The sequence below is a fragment of the Grus americana genome, chromosome Z (assembly GCF_028858705.1).
Source record: "Grus americana isolate bGruAme1 chromosome Z, bGruAme1.mat, whole genome shotgun sequence".
NCBI lineage: Eukaryota > Metazoa > Chordata > Aves > Gruiformes > Gruidae > Grus > Grus americana.
The window spans coordinates 62,874,331-62,891,655 of NC_072891.1; the positions used below are offsets into that span (position 1 = coordinate 62,874,331).

Below are 17,325 nucleotides of genomic sequence, written 5' to 3' on the forward strand. Positions count from 1 at the left end.
CCTTACTGTTGTTTGCAGCAGCTCCTAATTTGATATCATCTGGAAATTTAATTAAATTGCTGTTTGATTTTTCCTTCAGATCATTAACACAGCTGCTAAGTGAAAACAGGCAACTTCAGCATGTTGCCATGTATTGTAACACTTTCTCTTATCTTTTAAGAAATTTTGTATTCATAATCTCTTTATGCAGGAAGATTTTAGGAGTTTAGCAAATGACTAGCTAAACTTCTGTTATTTTATAACCTTTGCCCACAGCAAATGCTAAACTAAATGTAACACATTAAATAGCAAAGAGGATCCTGTGTATCTACAGGGTAGTGCTAGAATGGTTTTGTGGGTGGAAATATTTCCAAATAGTAGCCAGGTATAGTAAATCCATAGCTTTGCATAGTTTTCTAATAGTTCATTGTATTCCTGTCTTTCAATTAAGCACAGGAAAGTGTTTCCTGCACTTCCAACAAACTTCTGAGTCCACAGAGGATGCAGTAGCACTCCAGACCCATGGGCAATCAACACTGTGCATGAGTAAGCATGCTTCAACGGAGACAGATAACAGCCAGAGGCAGGGTGGCTTCTTCTAAATATAGAAGTCTGGATTTTCCAGGGGAAGGACAGTCTTGTAACAGATGACTTCATGAGATAGCATGAAGTTTTAATAGGAGAAAAAGGATGGAGTTCAGTGGGTGATGAAACCAGAGCCCCTGGGCTTATTAACATACATTCCTTGACTTTTCCCAGCTGGCAGATCTTACCATGATGGATGAACGTGCATGTACATGTGAGTTCCTCCAGCTCTTCCAAAAGCAACGGCAGTCCTGTTACATCTGCTGCTATCAATATGAGATGTAATCATGATTCATTTCCTACTTCAGGTACCCCACCCAGATTGTCAGAATCCCATCACTTTCTACTTCCTCTTGTTACCAAAAAATTGCAAAGTTTTTTCTTCCACCTTTATGTTTTATTTTTGGTAGAAAACCTATTGTAGATTTTAAGTAATAGCAACAAAAAAGGGGAGAGGTGTTCAATTTATTTCCTAACAACTCATTAATTTACAGAAGACGAATAGGTAATTTTATTCCTTTCAATTTCTGTACATAATTCTCTACAATATATTAGCCACGTAAAATTTCTTATATATTTCTGTATGCTAACTGCAAATCTTACTTAGCTGTCTAGGATAATTAGTAAATTATTACCCATCTTCATTTTCATTCATCTTTGCTTTAGATTCTTTTATGACAGTTACAAAACAGACTATTTTTGGAATACTAAAATATCTTAACATGCCTGTAATTATTTGTTGATCATTTTTGACTAAAAGTAGATATTGTAAGGTACAAATTACAAAATGGTTTTTATACTGATTAGAAAATTATGAATTAGTGAACTGTTATTATGTATCTTTGTCAAACTGGATTCCATTGCTAAGAATGCTTAGCTAGCATATGCTACCTGTGCCATTCATTTAAATTTTCCCTTCCTAAGTAAGAAAACCCCAAAATGTAATAATTGCTTTAAATCCTCATTGATTCTTCTCTCTTTGTTATTGGTTTTCTTTATAACTTACTTTTAAATTTTTTTTATATTCTAGCCACAAAGTGTAGAACTACAACATAACCCTCTTGTCTCACACTATTTGATTCTACTGCTTCTCTGCTGTTTTTTCCTCCTGAGTTGTAATCAGACCTGATTTATTTGGTTTCTTTTGTATTCCTTGTGTATTATTTTCATTAATATGTAGTCTCTTGTACCTTAATTATGCTGGATGCTTCATTTCTTTGTACCCTGGTTATTAGCTTTTCATTTTTTAACTTCATTAAAGTGTCTTGCAATCTAGTACCTATTTAATACCTTATCTCCTAAAAAAAATGAAATGTCCATGCTTGTCTGTTACTTTTGAAATCTTAATGCAAGCCTGTCTGCTGGTAGGAGCAAAAGTAGATTTAAGTAATAGGAATGCATTTAGAGCTAACTTGAACTATTCCAGAATACAATATTGTTGGTGTTAGCTTTTGAAAAATCAGTAGTGGCTAAAATTGTTGCCTGCCTCAGCAGGGAACTTTGATATACAGCAGCTGTAAGTACTTAATTCTAACATGAGAGGATAGACAAAGATTCTAAAATATTTTCTTTTTCAATGAGACCTGAAAAGCCCTGCAAATACCGTATTATTGGGCTAGTTCGTTTTATTCTAATGAAAAAGGTGGAAAAGGCTAACCTGTATTATAATTATGCTTATGAATTTCTTGGTTTCTTGGGCACTTGCAGTGTTTTTTGTCTACTTCGCATGCTCTGCTTTTCATTACAAGTCTTCAACTGTTTCTTAAACTTAATACAATATATAATAATATTAAGACTAGAAAATGGCTTTGTTTAGTAAAATGAGAAATTTAATTTCTAAAAAACTTAATCTTCAGAAAGTCAGCACTAGAAGCAACCCTGCTTTAGACATTTTCTTTAAATTCAGCATGCAAGCTTTTCTATCACTGATGTATAATGCACAAGGGAATATGATCTTTGACCATATCTGGTCTGCCTCTTCAGATGTTACAAAGTTTGTTAGTAAGTTAAACCAATATTTAATGCCTCTGTACAGAGGAATTGATTATATTTTGACATTATGCTATAGAATAGAAAAAGGAAGAGATTAATTCAGAACTAAATTCAGAATTAAGAACTAAATTGAGGCATCCTCCTTATATAAAAGGGCAAGGACAATTATTGTAGCAAGTTTTGTGTCATCACACAGGTTGAATAATGCCATGATATTATCACAAAAATACACTTGTTAATACAATATGTTCTATTCTTGCGTTTCATTTTAGTTGCTTCTGTGAATGATACAGTACTTGTGGAAATTTTTGCTTGAAAAAGGTATTTGCCTTACTGTGAATAGTACAATCTACTTGTATGACTCATTTTGAAAATGGAAGACATCTATGATTGTGAATTAAGTCCACTGCAACTTTCTTGAGCACAAAATGTAAACTTGAGTTGTGGGCCATCTTGGATAATTACTTTTTTGACACTTCATTTCCCCTATAATTCAGTTGAATATCAAATAGATTTTCAAGGAATATTAAAAATCTTATGCATTTCATAAATGTATCCATATTTATGCTTATGTTCTGTAATTTTCTGTCAAAAACTTCAAGAGCGTAGGAGTGGTTGCATGGGATCAAGCAGTGGTATTATTCTTGTGTGTGTCATGTTGATGGGGATTTCTAGAAGGTGTTTTCCACTTTCCAGTTGCCCTAGTATTATAGGATTAAAGTTACTTACCAACCAGTCCTAGGACTATCCAGATGCTTAGTTTCCATTAAGACTATCACTAGGATTTCTTTTTGTAATTTTTTTTTCTCGAGTTCACTCTCATGGTGTGAACCATCACCTTATGAGAAGTGAGGAGGCTGGACAGGTTACTGCGCGGTTGTACAAACTTAATTTGTATAGGGCTTTCTCATGGCTATAAAATGTATGCTATGTAAATCTTTGATTTCCATAACTTGAGAAAGGAAAAATAGCTATCTATAGAAGGTGGAGTATTACTACAAAATTAGTAAGTAACAATGTACCCTGTTAAGTTACTCACACCGGACAAAGATAAGGTAAACTTTCTTGCCGAACAAATGAAATAAATCGACACACAAAAGAATTTCAATTGCAAACCTTTGTTTCAAGATATAAAGTACAAAGGAAGAAAAGAACAGTAGACATTCTAAGTCTAGTCATTCCTAATGTGCTGCTCATTACAGGTAATCAGCAGTGCACAGGAAAAACGGGTTATAAAAATCTACAGGAATATTGATGCAAAGAAGACTTGTAGGCTAAAATGACTATGATGCAGTGTTCCTCAAAATAATTGTTCAGAAAAATACAGACAATAGCTGTTAAGTTCTGAAAAAGTTAAGAAACCATGCAGATGAAAAACATTTAGACGCTGCTGATAGGAACATTTCTGTCCCAGAAGCAGGCGTTGTGAAGAAAACCTCAGAAAGAGGAAAGAGGTGGGAGGAATAGATGATGTGTCGATTTATTGCTTCATTTCCATCTTCACAGTGTACTACTTTGATTCTCTCCAGAAACTGCTCATTGTGTACTATGCCCATACTTTTTCCTTTAATATAGCTGGTACAGAAACCTTGTCCTACTAGGCAAATGGAGGACATATAGTAACTTAGCTGACTAAAACTCAAAGAAGGTGTAAGTTTTATAATGTGTCAATAGATGTATATAGTTCCTTGAGCCATCTCTGGGCTGCAGATAAGTTTACAATTGCTTAATTTTCCTCCATTATTAGATAAGTGACAAGTGCCTTGTAATGTGTGACAGCAACCTGGGTTTCTTCCTAGTAAAAATGTATGCAGAGCAAGCAGGTGAGAAGGCTCCAAGATGCAGGAGTGATCTTGTCCCTCTTCAGAGCAGGTGTCTGGATCAGCTCAACTCTATTCCACTGTGGTGGCTGGATGCCAGCTGCCCCCCAGAGCCGTTCTACCACTGCCCTCCTCAGCTGGGCAGAGGAGAGAAAATATAATGAGAGGCTCCTGGGTTGAGATAAGGACAGGGAGAGATCACTCACCAATTACTGTCATGGGCAAAACAGGCTCAACCTAGAAAAAAATCAATCCAATTTATTATCCACCTCTCCTCACCCCTCCCTTCTTCCCGGGCTCAATTTCACTCCCCATTTCTCTCCCTCCTCCCCCCCAGTGGCACAGGGGGACGGGGAATGGAGGTTGTGGTCAGTTCATCACACATTGTTTTTGCCGCTCCTTCCTCCTCAGGGGGAGGACTCCTCACTCCCATGGGGTCCCTCCCACACGAGACAGTTCTCCACCAACTTCTCCAACGTGAGTCCTTCCCATGGGCTGCAGTTCTTCACCAACTGTGCCAGTGTGGGTCCCTCCCACGAGGTGCAGTCCTTCAGGACCAGACTGCTCCAGTGTGGGTCCCCCACGGGGTCACAGCCTCTTTCAGGTGCCTTCACCTGCTCCAGCGTGGGGTCCTCCACGGGCTGCAGGTGGATATCTGCTCCACCATCAACCTCAATGGGCTGCAGGGGCACAGCCTGCTTCACCATGGTCTTCTCCGGGGGCTGCAGGGGAATCTCTGCTCCAGCACCTGGAGCACCTCCTCCCCCTTCTTCTGCACTGACCTTGGTGTCTGCAGAGTTTCTCACATCTCATTCCTCCTCTAGCTCCCACTAGGTTTTTCTCCCCCTTCTTAACTGTGCTATCCCAGAGGTGCTACCACCGTGGCTGATGGGCTCAGCCTTGGCTAGCGGCGGGTCTGTCTTGGAGCCGGCTGGCATTGGCTCTGTTGGACATGGGGGAAGCTTCTAGCAGCTTCTCACAGAAGCCACCCCTGTAGTCCCCCTGCTACCAAAACTTTGCCACGCAAACCCAACACATCCATATAGAATTACCAGTCATTTTTTAAAAAAATACTGCATCACTTAAAAAGGCAAAACATTCAGAAAATAGGAAGCATGGATTTCTTTTTACTCCTCTTTTATCTTCAGACGCATTTCCAGTCTCTTCTTCACAGTCATCCATCTCAAACGGTTTCTTTTTTAATGAAAATTGAGATTCATACTTAATGCAGTTATTCAAATGTAAGAACTAGACTTCTTTATACCAAACACCAAGTATTAGGAACTACAGCTGTGAGAAATGATAACATTATATAGCATTTGTGCTTCACTTTTTTACCTCCAAAGGGACACTTTATGCCCTTTGAGATATGAGTGATCTCTCTCCTGCTCAAAAAGTAAAACAAAGTTTTACTCTGAAACTTAAACATATTGGGGAAAGTTGTTCTTTCTGTTCAAAGTCTTAAAGTCAGTACTGCTACTCCTCTACAAAAATAATTAAATAATGTAGCTAACTTAGTATGCCCAATATTTGTATCTACCTCAAGGTATACCTTACTGTAATTGTGCATTTGTTCATTAGTAACTGACCATTTTTCAGGCTATAAAAATGCTGATTCTCATACTATACTTGTTCATCAGAAATGACTGTACCATAAGTAAACTTGTTATCTGACTTTATCTTATTTTTATTTTCAAGTATGTGTGTGAAGGCATTTGCAGTAACAAACTGTGGTACAGAAAATGTGAATATATTTTTCTGTACTGCAGTTCATGAAGAAGTTTTTTCCTACTGTGTTTGTACAGTCCAGGACAGCTGTCACTTGTTCAAAAAATGTAGTGGTAGAAATGTAAATAGCAAGAAGGTTTGTCGGGTGACACTGAGGCTTAAGTTCACTGCAAGTAGTAGTTTCCTTACTAAGCTGTGCAGTCCTCAACAGATGAAGCAATATGCTTTGTCCTTGTGAACCAAATGCATCCCACTCTGCAGTTCCAACTGGGATGCTGTAGCTTTCTGTCATCTACTACTGTGAACCATGACACAATCTATCATGTACTGAGCAGAACACTTAGAGAAAATCAGGAATATAACAGTTACCAAGTACGGTTTTTGTGGGTGGGGATGACAATAATCGTAAATGTCTGGAATTTTGAAGTAGGAACACTGTGATCCTCAACAGTGTGTTTATCCTTACAGCATTTTTAAAAACAGTTAACAACTCCTTCCAGTATCTAAGGAGCATATTTTGTATTTGAACATAGTTTTGTTATTTTGGAGACATCTGACATGTATGAGTAAATTCTTTGTTTTCCAGCTTACCAACCAATTTTTAATTTGACCATGTTATAGTATATTAAAGTAACTTAGATGCTTAAGCTTTATTGGGCTTTTATATTTTCTTATTTTTTCTTTGGCCTATATTACTTCAATCTTGCCTTTTGATTAATGTGATCTTACTAGCCTTAGTTCACAGGAATATGTTCACCAAGTTGCTATAAATCATTTTATATGATAGCTCTTACCATCATAACAATAACAGTGAGCAGTGCAATGCAGTCTATTTCTGGAATGTAGGATACATTTTACTCTTACAGGTGGAGGAAATAAAGGTTCTGTGGATAAAATGCACTTTTAGATACACACTGGTTTTTGTGCTTGTGTTCAGATACCGAATACATTTGGGGTTTGTTTGAGGAACATGAAGAAATATGAAGAAAGAAGTAAAACAAAGTGTAAAGGGGGAAGAAGAGAACATAGAATGCATGGAAGGATGTGCTTCTGACCTTCTAATATTTTCCCAGTCTGTTACTAGGCACATACCATTTGCTATGTTCTCTACATATAGCAAAAATAGCTGCATATACATATGAAGAAAGTTCTGAAGGAGATGTGTTTTGATTTAGACACCACTGGAAAGTACCTTAGGTGTTTGAAGGAGAGGTAATGTCTTACAGTCCACAAAAAAAAAAGAACAGTTTCACTTGTAGACCTGCTGCCCCTTCTTTTTTGATCAGGTAATAGACTAGTTTCATTGACTTAAATGTGCAGAGTAGATAAACTGATCCTGTTCACTAATTAATTACTGGCTTTTATCACCTGAGAGTGTTTTAATTGCATGATCCACAGAGGGGATATAAAATGGCTAATTAGTTCAGTGAGGCAGTCTGTCCTGCTGGTTTAGTAATGAGGAGTTTACTTTCTTGTTTTGATTTCTTTAATTGATGGAATTCCATTAAAATAGTAGGTATTACTTGCTCTGTAGTTCTTTTGGGGTGGTGGAAGGAAGCGGGGAGGGCATATAAGAGTGTCCTTAGAGAAAAGTTTATGAGGTATATGTCTTTACTGACAGACATGAATCCAGGTGGTACAACTCCCAGCACAGACGAATTGTCTCTACTTGCTCTCCAACTCGCTAATGGATTTTTCGCAAAAGTCTTATGAGCTGTCTCTTGCAGTTTCAGCATATTCAACCCATATTAGTGATTCCTGGTCAATGTAATCTTGATAATAAATAGTAAGAGTCAGCTTTTCTTTTACTAATGAACTCATTCCATAGCAGTTCAGTGTAATTTGTGCCCAATGTGTACAGCTTTCACAATGTGAAATAAGGAATATTTTCTTGTTTTCTATGTTAAAGATAAATACTGATTTTATGGAATTACTGCAGCAAGTAGCAAATGATGTATGAGGGAAAAAAATAATGCCACAAGCAGAGACACCTAATTCTATACAATTATATCTGTGCTTCTTCAGGATGTTGGCTTCAGGGAATGTTAAGGAGAAAGAAGAGAAAACAAGTAGAACATACTTGGTTTTTTAGGGAAAAGAAGACAAGTAGAAGAGAGTTGATTTTGTTTGTTTGGGGTTTTGGTTTTGGTTTTGGTTTTGGTTTTTTTTAAAGGCCATCTAGAATGTGTCATGATTTACTACAAATACTTAACACTGAAGTCATCTGTAATGTTGACTCCTCATAGCTGTTTTCGGTCATCAGCCTTATATGTTTACAGTTTCTTGTTTTCCCTCACTTATATCATCTATCATACATACTTGAATGAAACCCCATTGTGTGTATCTCATATGGAAGGTTAAGACGTACAGGGTTTTTTATAAGTGTCTTAACAGTGTTATACTAGAGCTATTTCATTCTATCTGTAGCAAATTGAAATGAATTAGAATCCTGGAAACTAGAAGAAAATGAAAGCTGTTGGCTATTAATTTGAAGCAATGGAAGTAATGCCCCCTTTTTTTAGATGCTGGCTATAAATTCTGTAATAAGTCACAGTAACCAAAATGCGTTTTTTGGTAATTTTCTCTTGTATCTATCTAAACTGAAAAATATGAACATCCTTTTAAAGAAGTCTGTCAGACATGAGGAGAAACAGTGGAAAATTGTTTGAAAAATATTGAAAAATCTTAACCAAACCCTCAGAATAAAAAAAAGTAAAAAAATTAAAAAAAACCCCTTGATGTAGCTGTAGCCTTCAGTGTAGGAATGTTTTTAAAAATACTTTTAAGCATGCAAATACATATAAGGAAATCTGGAAAATTCAGCAACAAATCACTGAAGAGATGAAACAGATATAAAGTGACAGCAGAAATGCTAACAAGACACTCTAACTTTCAGGACATTTATAAGCCTGAGGGATGAAATAATAAATGTTAGTCAAATAAACATTGTGAAGAAATTACAAGTAAAAGAAGGGGGGTGGGAAGAACGTGCAAAATATACCCACAATGGGTATAACTGCAGAATCTGAGGTGGCTGGTGGTGGAGCTCTGAGAATGAAATTGTACACATACTGTTTCACCCCACTGAATGGCAAGTTATTAAAAGTGTAAAGTAAAAGAACTTTTGGCAGGATTTAGGATGATTTTAAATATCGCTGGATCTGCTGAACATTGTTGGTTTCTGTTTTCTCACAAGAACTGTGAAAAGAAACAGAGTGTACCCTCAGCAAATTCACGGACAATACTAAACTGGGAGGAGTGGCCAACAGACCAGAAGGCTGTGCTGCCATTCAGTGAGACCTGGAAAGGCTGGAGAACTGGGCAGAGAGGAACCATATGAAATTCAATAAGGGCAAGTTGTAGGGTCATGCACCTAGGGAAGAACAACCCCAGGCACCAATACCAGGTTAGGGGTTGACCTGCTGGGTAGAAGCTCTGCGGAGAAGGACCTGGGAGTCCTGGTGGACAGCAAGCTCTCCATGAGCCAGCAGTGCGCCCTCGTGGCCAAGAAGGCCAATGGTATCCTGGGGTGTGAAGAAAAGTGTGGCCAGCAGGTCGAGGTAGGTTATCCTCCCCCTCTGCTCTGCCCCGGTGAGGCCACATCTGGAGTACTGTGTCCAGTTCTGGGCTCCCCAGTACAAGAACAGGGAACTACTGGAGAAAGTCCAGCAGAGGGCTACGAGGATGACTAGGGGAGTGGAGCATCTCTCGTATGAGGAAAGGCTGAGAGAGCTGGGTCTGTTTAGCCTGGAGAAGAGAAGACTGAGAAGGGGTCTTAGTAATATCTTAGCTTACAAATATCTGAAGGGTGGATGCCTAGAGGATGGGGCCAGACTCTTCTCAGTGGTGTCCAGTGACAGGACAAGGGTTAATGGGCACAAACTGGAACACAGGAAGTTCCACCTGAACATGAGGAAAAACTTCTTTACTGTGAGTGTGCCAGAGCACTGGAACAGGCTGCTCAGAGAGGTTGTGGAGTCTCCTTCTCTCAAGATATTCAAAACCCACCTGGATGCAATCCTGGGCAACCTGCTCTAGGTGATTCTGCTTGAGCAGGAGGATTGGACTAGATGATCTCTAGAGATCCCTTCCAACCCCTACCATTCTGTGAATCTGTGAAAAACTAAGTGTCTAAGAGAGGGGGATTAGAAAAGGCTTTTAAAAAGACTATGACTAAAGTGAGGGAAAAAGGGAAAGAGAAGATCACATCTAACGTATTTTCTAAGTAAGTGAGAGAAGGAGCCTACCTTACACATGAGAAAGGAAAAAGCAAATTTGCTTAAGTCAGAAGTAAACATTAAGTGCCCAAAAAGCTTTATTAACACAAATAATATATTAAAAGTAATACATAGCATTAAAGCTTCAAAAATGTGAGAGTTTTAGCTAAAAGCAGAAAAAGGTATTAATTCTGTGAGACTCATAACTAGCACTACTACTTTTACTTTGCTATTTGTAGCTGTATTAGTCATTTTTATCATAATGCATCCTTTTCTATCTTATTGTTAATAGCTTGGCGCTCACTATTTCATAAAATTTTATTGATATTCTGTGGAATGTACTATTTACAACATATTTTCCCTAAATATCAGACTTATGTATGAGAAATAAATATAAAACAGCTCAGTATATAGCTTTTTCTTAATCTGACTCAGAACATGTTTAAATGCTGTCAGACTCGGGTAGGAAGATGTCCATGATTTTAATTAACTCTGTAAATTTTCTTTGAGATACAATCTCATCACTTTTTTTCACTCCTTATGTGCGTCTGTCACAAAATCTAGACTATATTGAGTAAAACAATAAAAAACCTAATGACTAAAGTATGATTGGAACCTAAGCCATAAATTCTTGAGGTTTCATGGTGATACTTTTTACAGAATTGAGTACATGTAATAACAATTCAATTTTGTTTTGCAGCTCTCTTATTTTCACCAAACAATACCACATGCTAACATCAAACTATGTAACATAGTGCTTATTGAGCATTTTTATACATTTGTGCATATCTTCAGCTGGAGACTGTGACTTCAGACTTGTTTTTAAGTGGTCCATCTTCTCTAACTGCAAGAATAACTGCATTTATATCACTGTAGCATGAAGCTCAAGAGCAATAAATGTTCTTAGTGGCAGAAAAGTCGTGTGAATTCACCATGTTAAAATTCTTAAATCAAATTATAGTATTTACACTCAAGCACAAGCTCTGTCTACATACCAAATAATGTAGTGCAATATCAACATGGATTAGTTGATCAAATTAGATGTAGATGTACAAGCTTTAACATCCTTATATATGGCTCAGGACTTTTACTTTAGACTAACTATAGTTCAGTCTTTTGTCATGAATAGTCACCATGCATAGTGTTTGAACCTGTTTGTCATTGGTTCAAATCTTTCTTTCTGCGTTAACTGTAAAAATAAACTTGGTATACACCATGAGCAGAGTTCTAGGTTAGTTTCTTCCAAGAGTAAGCTAATTTGCATGCACCAAAATCATTCTTCAAAACCAATGAATGTGCATTAAGTGCTCAAGGGATTTACTTCAAAACTATGCTACAGCTCCAATCCAAAACATTAACATTAATGTAGTTATTCTGGAATATTTATGTAAGACAAGCCACTTGCAAGCATATTAGCTATTTAAGCTGAAAACAAACATTGTAAATTTAGTTTAAAAATACTTTGCCCATAATGTTCATAATGTTATAGATATAATTCTGTTGTTTAACGTTTTTTCTCCCTTCAAAAATTTCCTGTATTTTATTACATTAAGATGGGAATAATAACATATATTTTATTATGTAGTATTTTAATACATTGTGAAACAATGAAATGTAATATACATATATTAATTACAGATTATTAGCATGTATTATTATTCCAAATGTAAGCTATAGAGAAGCCACAGTAGGTCTTTTTATCAGGTATTACTACAGGCTGTCTCCTAATCTAAAGAAAATGTGTTTGAGATGGAGGGAGGGAAAGGAAGGCTATTGATTTTCTGAGCTTCTCATCTATCACTGAGCCAAAATTCCTTTTCCTGTAATACTGAGTAGCTTTTTATTTCTGATGGAAACTCTAATGCTAAGATAAGATGGGCAGAGAGAAGATGGAGTCAATTCTCTTGCTTCTCACTGTCTTTCATAATTATAGGAACATGTTTCAGGGTGCTGCTTCAATTTCTGTTTCATTTTGCATAAAATCTGATTTGTTAATCTGCAGGTTTAGTTACGTGGCCTCAGAGGGCAGTTGTGGTGGGTTGGTTGACTCTGGCTGGCTGCACAACACCCACCCAGCTGCTCTGTCACTCCTCAACAGGACAGGGGAAGACAGAAAAGCTTGTGGGTCAAGATAAAGACAGGGAGATCACTCACCAGTTACCATCACAGCAAAACAGACTTGACTTAGGGAATATTAATTTAATTTATTGCCAATTAAAATAGAGTTGGATGGCAAGAAATAAAGACAAAAACTGAAGCACCTTTCCCCCACCCCTGCCTTCTTCCAAGGCTCACCTTCACTCCTTCATTTCCGACTCCTCCACCTCCTCCCCACGAAGAGGTACAGGGGAATGGGGAATGGAGGTTGAGATCTCTCCATAACGGCTCTGTTCTGCTGCCTGCCCTTCCTCACACTGTTCCCCTGCTCCAGCGTGGGTCCTTCTACGGGCTGCAGGGGAATCTCTGCTCTGGTGCCTGGAGCATCTCCAACATCTCCAGCACCTCTTCCCCCCACTTCTTCACCGACCTTGGTGAAATAATCACTGGATTATTTCTCATACTTTTTTTTTTCCTCCTTCACTCCTCTTTTCCACAACTGCTGTGCAGTGGTTTTTACCCTTTCTTAAATATGTTTTCCAATGGGGACCACCATCTTGGCTGAGGGGCTCAGCCATTTTAAATGGCTTCAAGTACTTTCAAATGTGTAAAAATATGGGGGTTTATTTCTTGTTCTAACTTAGAGACCTGGCTGCAAGGAACTGCTTGGTTGGTGAAAGCAACATTCTGAAAATAAGTGATTTTGGAATGTCCCGGCAAGAGGATGATGGTGTGTACTCATCGTCAGGACTAAAGCAGATTCCTATCAAGTGGACTGCTCCAGAAGCTCTCAACTATGGTAAGGACGTACCTGTATGTTCTTGAAAAAAAAAAACCCCAAACCACACAAGTATCACCAGGACTACACCATGGGCAATATTTGAGTATGTATACATATTCCTAGTGTTCAGTTCAAATCAATAATGTTTAAAATAATTTCAATATTTCAGTCTTATCTAAGTAATGTATAAAATACTGGTTTGCTTTCAAAAAAAATAAGGCAGCAACATCAAAATTACTATTATGCAGCAATAAAATAATGCTTTTGGTTATGTTGCTGACTCATTCTAGTAGACTACCAGTCATCTAAATCATAATCATTAGCAAAATGAATGGCAAGTTCTGCATATTTATGGTAGTCCTCGTTCCAGCACTTCTTTGAAAATGGTAGAAAGTTTTAATGCACTAGAACATTCTGTTACATAAATCATTGCATTGGAGAAAAGTACAGTCACTGATTTATATTTTTTTTAACTGCAGCTTTTCTTTTCCTGCATTTTTATATATTGCTAGGCTGTTATCTTGGGGAAAATAATCCATTATTTCTTATTGAGGGAAGTGGTCCATACTGTGTGGGTAATAGTTCCACAAGGTGCTGTATTTAGCTTTTTAGCTTATATTAAAAAATAAATTCTTCTAAGTAATGTGGGCTGTGAAGAAGCAGTGTGTTAAATGAACAATGCTGTGTTTTGGATGTAGTTCTCTCAACCAGTTATTTAGTTGAGTACTTGGAAAAAAAATAATTCTTCATTTGAAGTGTCTATAAATATTTCTGCCATCTCTTAAAGCTTTTTTTTTTTCAAATCATGCATTGGAAATCATAAGTTTGTGACTTATGATTGAAAGCAAAATGCTTCCTCTCATTAGCACTTTTGCAGGAGTTAATAACACAGTAACACAGTAAAGCAGATCTTCCCTTTGGAAGGCTAATAATAAATTTAGTTATAGTAATTGATCCTTTGTTATCAAGTATTCTAGGAGGTGTTAGTGTTGCTAGTGTTCACAGAGGAACACACGTTTCTATTTTGAGTGTTTGTTCCACTATAAAATGTGTTTTGAATTTTTATTTTTGCTGTTTCAGAAATGCATACAGTTTATTTGATATATAATGGAAATGTATCCTACACAGCCATATGCATTCCAGTGGACTACAATTAGCAGGAAAGAGGCTCTTGTGGCAACACCTTCACTTTGTATTTTTTGATTCTTTTTCCTGCATAGTACAGGAGAGGAGAGGATAGTTGCTTAACATTTACTAATTTTGTGTTTCCTAAAATGCATGCCTACTCAAGCAGCTTTAAGTGATTTTCTGTAGTGTTTGGAAAATAAGCTCTCTCAAACATTTGTTAATGTGTTCAGCAGTCTAATATTCAACTTTCAAAACGTCATAGAAGGTTTCTGTGTGTTTTTGAAGGATCATTTTTTCCACTCCCTTGAAAGACATGAGTAAAAATAATTGGTTTGTGGTTTACTATTTACCATCCTAATAATATGGTTATAAGTATTGCATTAATTTGTGTAGGTAAGGTTGAAGGTATTTAAGGATATCAGAGTGAAATGGAACTAAATCTGCAATATTTCACAACTAGTTGGTAACCACTGCCCATGTCAGTTCTTAATTTAAGGGTTGGAAGAAAATGAGAGATAGGGTCATTTGACCATTACATGAATGAAACAGTGCTTAAGAAACTACGTAATAGTTCATTTTTTTTAGTCACTTTTGGATTCACTACATATGACAAAACAATAGCAGTCACAAAAAGACTGTAAATTAAAAAACCACAAGTTATGAAGTCTAGAAACCAGACTAGGGCAAATGGAGTGGCTAGGGAGTTGTGTCTAAAGTCATAAACGAAATCCTGATGCTACTGGTGCGGTGAGAGATTGAACCTTTGCTGTTCAGTGCCATTCCATACCATTATTTTTGCTTGGAGCAGTATGATGTCCATCACTTCAGCAAGTGGAAAAAAATGCTTGAAAAGGTCCTAAAATTACATATTTAGGCCAAAGGTAGGGTATTTTTGCTTCCTGTTCGCTCAAAATTAAAATACACATTTATTATGTGTGTTTTTCCAGTAAAAGATTTTGAGTTGTTTGTCATGTTAATAAATTACTGTGTGGAGGGGGTTTTTGTCAATGAACAGGCCTTTTTTTTTTTGCCCAGATAATGTCATAGTGGAAAAGATAATTAACTGTGCAGTACTTGTATTTTCTCTAAAAAAAACCTTAATCACCTATCTTGTATCTTCTGAATGATTTCAGTGAAAAGTGTTTAATTACTGGATGCCAAACTCTGAAAAGAATTGATACATAGACAAGAAAACTAATCTTACTACAAAAAGGATAGTGAATGTCCATAATTGCCATCCACAAGGCGCACAAGCTAATGTAGCACAGCTGTAAGTGGTACTTAGTTTAACAGTAAACTGAACTTTCTGATGTCAGAACACTTGTCAGATCACCAACTGGCACTATAATTTACATGTATTTTCCTTTTTTGTAGTCAGAAGTGGCTTAGTTTGGTTCGTTTAGTGAGTAGAGATGAACAAACAATACATTCACAAGCATGTGTATATTTTAAAGAATAAAGACACATATATACAATGCAATAGTATGGAGCAAAGAAAAAGAGTCATGAAAAATGATGAAAGTAATGTTGAAAATGGATTTTTAAGATAACATTTTCACAGATGCTGCTGCAAAGGGCTAGGAGCCTTAACTTTCTGATGTGAATCCATCCTTCCTAATGTGCATCCATCAGGTACAATAGGAATATCTGCTCCAAGATCTCTCCTTCTACCATAATATAAAGCTCTCATTACACAGAGAGGTTTGGAATTCAATTATCTATCAGTTATCTATTTTGCTCTCTCTGAAGCATAGCTGAATATAATGGAACCAGCAGCCCAGATTTTTTTTCTTGTTACTCAGGGTCCAAATTAAACAATTTGAAGCAACTATGCTTTCATTTTCAGAGAACAGTTTCTCAAAGCGTGAATAATACCAAGGCCTCTTCGCAGTTACAAACTATGTTGAAGGTGGCTCCTCTCAGAATACTCATTGCTATGCTATATTAGGGATCTGGGAAAACTAATTTTTAAAAATATCTTTTGAATTGAAAGTGGGGAAGTGTGGTGCGTGGTGTGACATTTTTTCTGTCCTTTTATATTAAAATTTTTTTAAAAATTGTACATGAAGAAAAGAAATTCTTAGCTTGCATGAAAAATAACTGACATGGTAAGGTCTGTCAAATTGTAGAAATTTAAGTTAGCTTATATTATTCCTAGGTATTGACCTGAAGGTAATTTGTTTATCATTTCAAATACAGGAGACTATGATATCTGCAGAATGTATTATTAGTAGCAGTAGCTTTGTTCTGCTTAAAGCTTGCCAATGTAATACTTTACAGAAAATTTGGAGCCATAATTATCTGAGACTTTTTCTGCATGTTAAGCTGTGGGTTTTCTCTCCTTTTCTTAGGGAGATACACATCTGAGAGTGATGTATGGAGCTTTGGAATCCTTTTGTGGGAGACCTTCAGTTTAGGAGTATGTCCGTACCCTGGGATGACCAACCAACAAGCACGAGAACAAGTCGAGAAAGGTGATTATTCGTAGGGAGTCAAAGAAACACTGTATAGATCCTTAAGGACATACAGTATTAAATAGCAAAGAAATAACATATGGATTATCCAGCAACTTTACCAAAAATATTAGGAGATTTTTTAATTGCTGAATCTAGCTTTCTGGGAGGAATAGTGTGATAAAAAGGCTTCTTGCAAAAAAGGAATATACTGACCAGTGACTCAAAGAATGGAAGATTTATAGCATGCTGACTTTTGTTGTTGCAGAACTAAAAGGTGAGATGGAGAGGAGGGATTTACAGCTGTGCAAAGCAGAGGCTTGACCAGAATGAATTATTTAAGATTATGCTAATGCAGGTATAAATATTCTAAACTGCCAGAACAAAAAATCTGTATCATTCCATCTTCTCTATTAAAGCATTTCAGACAAAAATTTAGCAATTATGGTGGAGAATAGTAAGCTAGTTGAGCATTGAAAGCCACATTCTTCTTCTACAAAACAATCAAAAGGCTTTTATTTAAAGTAGCAAATAACTGTGAGCAA

The 17,325-nt window shown here is 36.8% G+C and overlaps 1 protein-coding gene across 8 annotated transcripts in view; it reads left to right on the forward strand.

The window, feature by feature from the left end:
• Positions 1 to 17,325, forward strand: part of FER (FER tyrosine kinase) — a 186,777-nt gene that overhangs the window by 157,190 nt on the left and 12,262 nt on the right. For 7 of the 8 annotated variants that reach the window (XR_008574637.1, XM_054809463.1, XM_054809460.1 and 4 more), the window contains 2 exons: positions 13,063 to 13,217; positions 16,679 to 16,801. Coding sequence is in view for 7 of the 8 variants with exons in the window: in XM_054809463.1 (XP_054665438.1) it covers positions 13,063 to 13,217; positions 16,679 to 16,801 (278 nt within the window). In the remaining variant the exon portion in view is untranslated. Of the gene's footprint in view, positions 1 to 13,062; positions 13,218 to 16,678; positions 16,802 to 17,048; positions 17,139 to 17,325 lie in introns of all 8 variants that reach the window. The other variant, XM_054809464.1, reaches the window with a different exon arrangement.